This window comes from Myxine glutinosa, chromosome 2, assembly GCF_964187855.1.
Source record: "Myxine glutinosa chromosome 2, kmMyxGlut1.1, whole genome shotgun sequence".
In the NCBI taxonomy this organism is placed as follows: Eukaryota; Metazoa; Chordata; class Myxini; order Myxiniformes; family Myxinidae; genus Myxine; species Myxine glutinosa.
Window position 1 is genome coordinate 23,007,677 of NC_136262.1, and position 12,300 is coordinate 23,019,976.

The 12,300-nt window shown below is 41.4% G+C and overlaps 1 protein-coding gene across 1 annotated transcript in view; it reads right to left on the minus strand.

Annotated features, from left to right (window-relative positions):
- Positions 1–12,300, minus strand: part of HSD17B4 (hydroxysteroid 17-beta dehydrogenase 4) — a 216,062-nt gene that overhangs the window by 33,623 nt on the left and 170,139 nt on the right. The window contains exon 15 of the mRNA XM_068108628.2: positions 11,654–11,725. Within this exon, the coding sequence (XP_067964729.2) occupies positions 11,654–11,725 (72 nt within the window). The remainder of the gene's footprint in view (positions 1–11,653; positions 11,726–12,300) is intronic.

Sequence of the window (12,300 nt, forward strand, 5' to 3'; positions counted from 1 at the left end):
CAGGAATGGCAGCAGATGAGGTCGCAGGATGTTATCCACATACCGCTGGGCGTTAAGATTCCCATCCACAACCACCAGTGGCGTCCTGTACCGGCCTGATATGGCTGCCCACACCATCACACTTGGGCCACCCCACCTGTTGGCTTGACGCACGCAACAATCGGCATATCGCTCGCCAGTTCTTCTCCAGACACGCTCACGCCCATCAGGACTGTCCACACAGAACCTTGACTCTTCGCTGAAAGCGACCTCGTTCCACTGCGCCAAGGTCCACCGCTGATGCTGCTGGCACCATCTCTGACGGTTGCGGCGATGGGCAACCGTCATCACGGGGCCTCTGTATGGTCTTCTGGCAGTCAGACCATAGTCATGCAGTCGTCTTCGTGCAGTATCATTGGAGATCCGTGGGTTTGCACGCCCCGGAGTTTCTGCCGCAGTGCGGGATGCTGGACGGAATCGATCCCGCAGGTGACTTCGGACCATCTGCCTGTCCTGCCTTGCAGTGGTGACTCTTGGCCTCCCTGATCGAGGTCTGTCATCTGCAGAGTTGTGGAGGGTGTCTCTGTCCACCAGGGCCGATATCGTCTGGTGTGAACAGCCAAGGCGACGTGCCACCTCACGGTAGTTCAGTCCGCCTTGCAGCATGCCCAGGGCATGCTGCCGTTGATCCCTTGACAATCGTGGCATGTTGATTGAAATGCCCATTTTGCACTGGCCTTTTTAAAGCCAATATCAAGACATCACGTGCAGCTCATTAAAATCATCCCGTACCCCTTGGCTAATCACTGACAGTCAAAACGGCTGTTCAACAGCTGTGCTATGAAGTGACCATTGAAGGTTCAAGTGACCATCCGTGACCGTTTTATCTGACAGTGAGGACACTATTGTCCACAAATAAGTTCACACATTTACTATACGCAGTGTTATTGTTGATATTTAAAGGTTTCAAAGGTGGTAAGTTTCTTTTGCGTTTCAGTATATATATATATATATATATATATATATATATATATATATATATATATATATATATATATATATACATACATACATACATACATACATACATACATACAGTGCATTCAGAAAGTATTTAGACCCCTTCACTTTTTTCACATTTTGTTATGGAGAAAATGTGATTTTAGTGTTTTTTTTCAGACTTTTCACGAAAAACAATAGGGCGGCCGAACCATGTGACGTATGACTTCGAAATTTTTTGCATTCTGAGTATTTTTTTAACTAAGCATCTGGGGAAAAATATTATTTTTGGGAGAAAAAATTGTGTTTGACGAATTTTAACCTCTTGACGTTAGCATTTTTAATATACTCAATACACATGTTTTTTGTTCCCATTGTAGACTTCTTTAGAATGAGCCATTACTCAAATGTTTCCAGTCAGCCGTTCCGGATAAAGAGGGGCAAATTTGAAGGTGTTTTACAAGATGGCGCCCATACCACGTGACCTATGACGTCATAATTAGCATTAAAAAATTATACGAGCCTCGCCGATCATTTGATGAAAATTTCCTGTCAATCCGACCAACGGTTGCTGAGAACATTAATTTTAAAATTTTCGGAGGTGCAAAATAGGGCGGAAGAATAATAATGAGAAAAACTCTAGCAGTAATAATAGGTTACTCTCCATTTCATGGAGAGTAAACCTAATGAGTCTTGTCCAATCAAGTTCCAAGCATAACAGAGTTCAATAATTTATTGGTACTTTATTTTCTTTTTTTTTTGTATGCAAGATCGAGGCTCGTGAAAGAGCAAACATTAATCACACAAAAAGTCAAACCGACACATAAAACACAAAACAAGGGGAGCGATAGACAAGATGTGGGGAGAGGGGGAAGGACACAAACACAACATTTGAGAGCAGGGACATCGAGAGAAATGTGGGAGGGAGAGGGCTTGGGGGGAGGTGGGAGAGGTATAAAACATATGGACACTGCAAGGACTTCCAGGAAAGAAGTTGGAATTTCAAAAAAGTGTATCTGGGGTGAATTAGCGGGGGTAGAAAAGATCAAGGTTTTGGATGGGGGAAGATAAGAGATGGTGGCGAACAGCTGTTTTAAAGACCTGGAGGGAGGAGTGGGATTGAAGAGAGTGAGGGAGTTTGTTCCAGAGGTGGGAGAACAGAGGAATGAAAGAGTGAAGGTGAGCGGAAAGCCTAGATTTTGGCAGTTTAACCATAAGAGGGTTTCTGGCAGATTTTGTGCGACCTGTAGGAATATTTGGGGGACAGAGCACAGAGAGAGCTGGGGGAGCAAGGCCGGAGAGGAGTCGGTAGAAGACAGAAAGACCAACAATCTGCCTGCGGTGAGTGAGTGAAAGGCCCTCGGAGTTATCTTCATTGCAGGAGATTCCAATGATTCTGAAATCCATGAAGACCCTCGGAGATAAATTGTATAATACCGTAAACAGCAATGATGAGGGAGTTGTGTGGACAGATGAGGCAAGAAAAAATAATAAATTAAACAAACAAATTAAACAAATAAATTATATATATATATATATATTGAAAAGGATAGCACTCTGAGCAACATGTACGTATATATATTGAAAAGGATATATTATATATACCTGTCAGCAATGGGTGTGGCTGAAACAGCGGAATCCACTAATTAGAACGGGTGTCTGCATAATTTGGGCCAAATTATATATTTTATGTTTGCTTGTTACCTCCGACATCAAAGGTGGATGGAGGTTACGTTTTCACCTGTCTGTATGTTACTTGGCAAAAAATAATAATTTTTGGACAAGTATGTTGATCTCTCCGGTTTGTGTTGAGTGTTTTTCTGTCCGCTCACTTATACTTACCTACAGGTCACAATTTTAAACTGATCTTCATAAAACTTCACCAAACATTAGAGTTGGTGGTCTGACGGATTCCTATATATTTTGAAGTCAAAGTATCAAAATATCAAAATATTGTTCCAATATTATAGTACATTGACTATTATGTCATTTTATTTCCTATTTTATAGTTTATCCTATCATAATACAGTTTTGGACATTCAAATGCATAACTTGTGGTGCATAATACGCCAAAACTGAATAAGTAATAACCTATCAACAGTTACAGTATATGAAAATACATACCTCTTGATAAAAACAACAATTCAAATGACATTTTCCGACCACGACGTCCCCCTTCATAACAAGTTTGGCAATTCAAATGTATCGTAAATTTATAATGCATCATCTCTGCTCTAGAATATATACCGTGCATTCAGAAAGTATTCAGACCCCTTCACTTTTTTCACATTTTGTTATGTTGCAGCCTCATGCTGAAATCGATTAAATTCATTTTTTCCCTCATCAATCTACACTCAATACCCCATTATGACAAAGACAAAACAGGCTTTTAGAAAGTTTTGCAAATTTATTGAAAAGAAAAAACTGAAATATCTGTGGTCTGATGAAACCAAGATTGAACTGTTTGGCTTCCGTCTGGCCACTCTGCCATAAAGCCCAGATCGGTGGAGTGTTGCAGTGATGGTTGTCCTTCTGGAAGTTTCTCCCATCTCCACACAGGATCTCTGGAGCTCAGCCAGAGTGACCATCGGGTTCTTGGTCACCTCTCTTACCAAGGCCCTTCTCCCCCGATTGCTTAGATTGTCCAGGCAGCCAGCTCTCCTGGTTGTTCCAAACTTCTTCCATTAAAGAGTTATGGAGGCCACTGTGCTCTTGGGAACCTTTAATGCAGCAGAAATTTTTTTGTAGGCTTCCCCAGATCTGTGCCTCGACACAATCCTGTCTGTGAGCTCTTCAGGCAGTTCCTTCGACCTCATGGCTTGGTTTTGGCTCTGATATGCATTGTCAGCTGTGAGACCTTATATAGCCAGGTGTGTGCCTTTCCAAATCATGTCCAATCAAAGAATGTACCACAGGTGGACTCCAATCAAGGTGAGGAAACATCTCAAAGATGATCAAGAGAAATGGGAGGCACCTGAGCTCAATTTAAAGTGTCATAGCAAAGGGTCTGAATACTTATGTCAATGTGATATTTCAGTTTTTTCTTCTCAATAAATTTGCAAAACTTTATAAAATCCTGTTTTCTCTTTGTCATTATGGGGTATTGAGTGTAGATTGATGAGGGAAAAAATGAATATAATCGATTTCAGCATAAGACTGAAACATAACAAAATGTGAACAAGCGTTACGCCTAGGTCCCCCGTCGGTGAAGTGATGTGAGTTGACAAAGTGGAAGACGCAGAAAACATGCTATGATATGATATTTCGCTCACAAGGTTCAGACATACATGGAGGCGGCCATCTTGGATTTTGACGTGTGACCCAATTTTCAATCGCGTTCTTCCTTATGTCGAGATACACCCACACACCAGATTAGAAGTTGGTACTTCGCTTATTTTTCAAGATATTCATCTCACAAGGTTCAGACATACATGGCGGCGGCCATCTTGGATTTTGACGTGGCGACCCAATTTTAAACAGCGTCCTTCCTTGTGCCTAGATACACCCACACACCAGATTAGAAGTTGGTACTTCGCTTATTTTTCGCTCACAAGGTTCAGATATATATATGGTGGCGGCCATCTTGTATTTTGACGTGGCGACCCAATTTACAATAGCGTTCTTCCGTATGCCGAGATACACCCACACACCAAATTAGACGTTGGTACTTCACTTATTTTTCAAGATATTCATCTCACAAGGTTCAGACATACATGGCGGTGGCCATCTTGGATTTTGACGTGGCGACCCAATTTTCAATAGCGTTCTTCCTTATGCCTAGATACACCCACACACCAGATTAGAAGTTGGTACTTCGCTTATTTTTCAAGATATTCATCTCACAATGTTCAGACATACATGGCATCAGACATACATGGCGGCGGCCATCTTGGATTTTGACGTGGGTTGCACCCACACACCAAATTTGAATGCGGTCCTTCGCTTACGCACACACGCACGCCCGCATGCACGCCCGCACGCAAACACGCACGCACGCACGGACGGACGGACAGACAGACGGACCGACGGACGGACGGATGGACACACCGACGGAGGGGAAAGCCATAGTCCCCCTTTCGCTACGCTGTGCGACGGGGGACAAAAAAGTGAAGGGGTCTGAATACTTTCTGAATGCACTGTATATATTCTAGAGCAGAGATGATGCATTATAAATTTACGATACATTTGAATTGCCAAACTTGTTATGAAGGGGGACGTCGTGGTCGGAAAATGTCATTTGAATTGTTGTTTTTATCAAGAGGTATGTATTTTCATATACTGTAACTGTTGATAGCTTATTACTTATTCAGTTTTGGCGTATTATGCACCACAAGTTATGCATTTGAATGTCCAAAACTGTATTATGATAGGATAAACTATAAAATAGGAAATAAAATGACATAATAGTCAATGTACTATAATATTGGAACAATATTTTGATATTTTGATACTTTGACTTCAAAATATATAGGAATCCGTCAGACCACCAACTCTACTGTTTGGTGAAGTTTTATGAAGATCAGTTTAAAATTGTGACCTGTAGGTAAGTATAAGTGAGCGGACAGAAAAACACTCAACACACTTGTCCAAAAATTATTATTTTTTGCCAAGTAACATACAGACAGGTGAAAACGTAACCTCCGTCCACCTTTGATGTCGGAGGTAACAAGCAAACATAAAATATATAATTGTTAGTTTTCGAAACATGAAATGATTTTCAGTCATTCTAGCTGCATATAAAAACAATAATTCAACCACCAAATTTAGTTTCATTTTGAAGTTACAATTTCCTGGTTAAGGATTACTTTCAGCATGTTAAGACATAGTTCCTGATGTCAGCTGTTGGCTAATCTGAAGGAAAACTATGAATTAAGTGATTAAGCATCCACAGAGATACACTACATGGCCCGAATTATGCAGACACCCGTTCTAATTAGTGGATTCCGCTGTTTCAGCCACACCCATTTCTGACAGGTATATATAATATATCCTTTTCAATATATATCCGTACATGTTGCTCAGAGTGCTATCCTTTTCAATATATATATATATATATAATTTATTTGTTTAATTTGTTTGTTTAATTTATTATTTTTTCTTGCCTCATCTGCCCACACAACTCCCTCATCATTGCTGTTTAAGGTATTATACAACTTATCTCCGAGGGTCTTCATGGCTTTCAGAATCATTGGAATCTCCTGCGATGAAGCTAACTGTCTCACTTTCACTCACTCACTACGGGCAGGTTGGTGCTCTTTCTGTCTTCTACCGACTCCTCTCCGGCCTTGCTCCCCCAGCTCTCTCTGTGCTCTGTCCCCCAAATATTCCTACAGGTCGCACAAGATCTGCCAGCAACTCTCTTATGGTTAAACTGCCAAAATCTAGGCTTTCCGCTCACTTTCACTCTTTCATTCCCCTTTTCTCCCACCTCTGGAACAAACTCCCCCAATCCCTTCAATCCCACTCCTCCCTCCAGGTCTTTAAAACAGCTGTTCGCCACCATCTCTTATCTTCCCCCATCCAAAACCTTGATCTTTTCTACCCCCACTAATTCACCCCAGCTACACTTTTTTGAAATTCGAACTTCTTTCCTGGAAGTCCTTGCAGTGTCCATATGTTTTATACCTCTCCCACCTCCCCCCAAGCCCTCTCCCTCCCACATTTCTCTCGATGTCCCTGCTCTCAAATGTTGTGTTTGTGTCCTTCCCCCTCTCCCCACATCTTGTCTATCGCTCCCCTTGTTTTGTGTTTTATGTGTCGGTATGACTTTTTGTGTGATGAATGTTTGCTCTTTCACGAGCCTCGATCTTGCATACAAAAAAAACAAAAAAAAAAAGTACCAATAAATTATTGAACTCTGTTATGCTTGGAACTTGATTGGAGAAGACGCAATAGGTTTACTCTCCATGAAATGGAGAGTAACCTATAATTACTGCTCAAGGTTTTCTTATTATTATTCTTCCGCCCTATTTTGCACCTCCGAAAACTTTAAAATTAATGTTCTCAGCAACTGTTGGTCGGATTGACAGGAAATTTTCATCAAATGATCGGCTAGGCTCGTAGAATTTTTTTTAATGCTAATTATGACGTCATAGGTCATGTAGTATGGGCGCCATCTTGTAAAACACCTTCAACTTTGCCCCTCTATATCTCCGGAACGGCTGAATGGAAACATTTGAGGAATGGCTCATTCAAAAGAACTCTGCAATGGGAACAAAAAACACGTTTATTGAGTATATTAAAAATGCTAAAAAAAAATTAACAACACCTATTCGCCATGTGGAGTTCTTTACAATGAGGCATGTTTCAATTTTTTCCATGGAGCGGTTTCGGCGATATAGAGGTGCAACGTTTTTCGGTTTTTCCAAGATGGCACCTGTACCACGTGACCTATGACGTCATAATTATCACTAAAATATTCTACAGGAGGATGCGCTCCTATGGTGAAAATTTCGTTTTCATCAGACCAACAGTTGCAGAGAAAAAAAAATCATACTGATCGGATGAAGCGTTATACTTGTCGAATTATGACGTCATTATTAAGGCACCGATGACATCATCATCATTAAAATATGTTATTCCCTGTGGGGAGTACTTGACAATGCACCATGTTTCAATTTTTTCCATTGAGCGGTTTTAGAGATATAGAGATGTAACTTTTTTCCAAGATGGCGTCTGTACCACGTGACCTGTGAGGTCATCATTATGAATAAAAAAAACTTCTGCAGGCAATATAATTTGCTCTTATGGTAAAATGTTGTGTCAATCGGACCAACGGTTGCCAAGAAAATGAATTTTAAAAATGCAGACACGTACGCCACACGTACGTACGCAACTGAAAGCCTAATCCTGCATTTTGCTTCGTGAGCACAGTGTAATAATGCAAATCATGTTCTCATACTATACGCAACATAAAATTATGGCATTATCTATCTATAATTCCAGTAATCTCTGTCTGTCTGTCTGTACGTCTGTACGTTTGTCTGTGACTGCTGTTTCTCGACAACCACGGGTCCGATATACTTTTAACTTGCCAGGTATATTGCTGGGGACCCGAGGATGTGCCTTTTCAAGGTTTCATATTAATCGGACAATTACTTACCGAGCTATGTCCAAAAAACGATTCAACCAATCAGAGAGCAGCGAACGATCGCGTGTGCCGAACGTGGCGGGCACACTCTGCCTCGGATGGCACATTTGAGAGCGTATTCATTTATTTCACGTTTGCAAACTATGTTGGCGTTAAACTATGTTTTACAACTAATAAAAACGAATTTGCGATTCATTCGCTTTCCTGCGCGTTTGTGCACGCGATGGCGATTTCTTTACCAAACTCCGGAAGCCGTTCGCTTTGGACCAAACCATTGCATGTAAATAGAGGGGGGGGATTGTCACCACTCGCAAGCCGTTCGCTTTGGACCAAACCATTTCATGTAAATAGAGGGGGGGGATATAATTTTAGATATAGATATAGTACGGGCATGCCCTAGTCTATCTATAATTCCAGTAATCTCTGTTTGTACGTTTGTACGTTTGTCTGTGACCGCTGTTTCTCGACAACCACGGGTCCGATATACTTTTAACTTGCCAGGTATATTGCTGGGGACCCGAGGATGTGCCTTTTCAAGGTTTCATATTAATCGGACAATTACTTACCGAGCTATGTCCAAAAAACGATTCAACCAATCAGAGAGCAGCGAACTATCGCGTGTGCCGAACGTGGCGGACACACTCTGCCTCGGATGGCACATTTGAGAGCGTATTCATTTATTTCACGTTTGCAAACTATGTTGGCGTTAAACTATGTTTTAAAACTAATAAAAACGAATTTGTGATTCATTCGCTTTCCTGCGCGTTTGTGCACGCGATGGCGATTTCTTTACCAAACTCCGGAAGCCGTTCGCTTTGGACCAAACCATTTCATGTAAATAGAGGGGGGGGGATATAATTTTAGATATAGATATAGTACGGGCAATGCCCTAGTTATGATAAATGACAGTAGTGTGCATTGTCCCCATGACATTTGAGGAATGGCTCATTCAAAAGAACTCTGCAATGGGAACAAAAAACATGTTTATTGAGTATATAAAAAATGCTAACGTTAAGAGGTTAGAATTCGTCAAACACAATTTTTTCTCTCACAAAAATGATATTTTTCCCCAGATGCTTCGTTAAAAAAAACTCAGAATCCAAAAAGTTTCGAAGTCATACGTCACATGGTTCGGCCGCCATATTGTTTTTCGTGAAAATTCTGAAAAAAAACACTAAAATCCCATTTTCTCCAAAACACCTGAACAGATCGAGCCCAAACTTGGCATGCATAATCGCATGCCCATGACGAAACAAACATGCACATACACACAGCAGACACATACACACACACATACAGTAGACACACGCACACACACAAAACAGCACGCACACACACACACACACACACACACACACACACACACACACAAAGACCTTAGTCATAGAAGTTCACAATTAATTCAAATGATCGTATTGAGTGTTTACAAATGTTTGCTTCATTTTAAATATCAAAGGAAATCGTAATATAATACCTGGCAATGCATAATTTGTGTTATGAATTCGGCCGAGATATTTATGATTTCACACCATTCATGTGGTCTCCTGGTGTGAAACAACCACGTTTTCCGTAATTACCTTCTTTGGTACAAATCTTTCTGTATCAAAAGCAGGGCTTTGATATCTTATCAAACACAAAAATATATTTTGATATTTTATTTGCTATTTTTTCATTTCCCTCTCAAGCTAGTTCCATCGCAAAGGATTTTTACCTTTGGCACCAAAGGTGGACGGAGGTTATGCTTTCACCCTATGTGCTTGTCTGTCTGTCTGTCTGCATGATATATGAAAACATTATGGATGGATTCGGACGAAAGTTGGTGGACAGGTTTAATGTTTGACAAGGACAAATCGATTATATTTTGGTGAAGATCTGGATAAAAGATTTTTTTTAATTTTTTTATAAAGGACAATTATTATCATGAAATTGTTTGAAGAGATATGTTTCAGAGGATGATATCCCTGACCCATTAGTGCAAAAAAAACATTTTTTGGGGGACAATAAGAAGTGGATAATTGTTTTAAAAAATCGGACTATTTTCACTTCCGTTATGCAAATGAGCTACTTCTGTCTATTCAGGTGACGTCACGGGTGCACAATTCTTTGACGACATGTAATAATGAGTCAACAATAATGAGTCCAAAAATCACTAACTCAACCAGCATGTGGGAATATATCATCAGTTTATTGAAGTGCCCTCAGGTCTATAATTGGCCAGTGCCTCATTGTGGCTTACTTTGTCATATGCCCCGAGGGCAGTTTGCATTCTAGTAAGATAGCTGATCGATCTCCCAGGAGTGAGCCAGAGATCCCTCAAATCTTAGATGATGTGCTATGGCCTTCGTGAAGCCTGCACCTTGCGGTCTTCCATAATGTTGTTGCTCTGCATAAACTGGCTGCAGCATGGCGACTGCCAACAGATCCTGCAGTAACGCGCCACTACAGCGTAGCCTTCAAGTTTGGATACTTCACAGCCTCAACTGACTGTCGTATAGTTCAGGTTTACCCACAAATTTTTTTACTACTTCACCACTGCAGTGGTCTAACTATTCGATGAGTTGCTCCATGCAGGTTGTAACACATTCCTCATTTCAATTCCAATCCTGCCCGTCGCTTCGCTGATGAATTTAATCAAAAGACAGAGACATTGGCGCTTCCCAACCTCCCCTCACTCCCACCACCCCTCAACCAACCCCCACCCATCACGCCTCAGTCCAACCGCCCCTACCTTCCCCTCTCCCTTCTCTTACCCTATTCCTTCACCCTCCCCTCACACTCTTCATCCCACCTCTCTTCACCCTCTGCTCCCCTCCTCTCCCTCCCCTCTTCACCCTCCCCCTCTCAATATCCCCGTCATTAAGTGACATTGCATTGCCCGGCAATACCGGGTTCCTTTGCGAGTTTTTTTAATATAGATTTAATTATTCATACTTGTTATACTTTTTAAATACTTTATTAAACTAGGGCCTTAGCTAGCTGATCGACTTAGCTAGCTAAGCTAGGGCCTATATTAAGCCTGGTGTTGGCTTAGCGGTTAGGGTGCCGGCTTGGGATCCTAGGATCCTGGGTTCGAATCCCGGTCGATCGCTGAATTAACGCCGGGGGGGGGGGGGGGGGGGGGGTTGACTCAGCCTGTCATCCTTCCGAGGTCGGCTAATTGAGTACCAGCTTGCTGGGATGAATGATCCCGGTGTGTACCCCGGTTTAGAATAGGTACACCGTATCCCTGCGCATCGTAAGAGGCGACCAAGGGTTGGCATCAGGAAGGGCATCCGGCCATAAAAACATTGCCTCAAACAGGGCACCATGATTGTCATGGGGCCCGCAAGGCTAACCCCCGCTCTAGCGGGGAAAATGGCCTTAAAACGATCATTCATTCATTCATTCATTAAGCTAGGGCCTAGGCTAAGGCTGAGAGAAATAACTTGAACTTGTTAGATATCTCAACAGCTCTGTGAAATCCTTGCACACGTCACTCTTTCTGCTTGTCATGTGATATTTCCTTTCTCAGAGCTATAGTATTAGCAACACCACATGACAATGATATCACCGCCTATACTCACAAGGGTTGCATTAGAACCTTACCATTGATCAGGATTACAGTCCAGGATCCTTTATCCGTCACATCTGCCACAGATGCCTCCGAGATCAACTTTCCTAGAAATGAAGATGTAAATTTAGTACATTGAGGTGAAATGTATAATTTCTAATGTTATCAAAGGAAAAAGAAATCTTTCACCTTAAGTTTTCTTACAAACATCAAATGGCAAGTGAACAAAGATAAGTAAATAAATTATTTAAAACAACAAGTGGTTTCTGCATATGCAGTACGATCGCTATACAAATATGGCAGCAGCTGTTCCTCCTTTGTTCCTGGTTGTGGTCAACAAAATAACGCTGCAACCAGCTCTAATGTGAACCATAAAGGTTGCCAGCTCACCAACAAGACAGAACAAAAAAAAAACTAGTTGGTATTCATAGAATACTTACCCTGCGCGGTCAACTTGGTGCGAGCCAACTCTTCTGTTTATGAAGGGTTTTTTTCTTTGATCCAATATGGCTGCCAGACCATGTGAGCGATGACATCATAAGTTGATATTCTCTAATATAATTGTTGCGTAGATCATGCTCAATAAATTTCAAACTGATCAGACTAAGCATTGTCCCTGTTGAATTATGACAGCATAATTAAGGCACCAATGATGTCATCATTAACAACACCTATTCGCCAT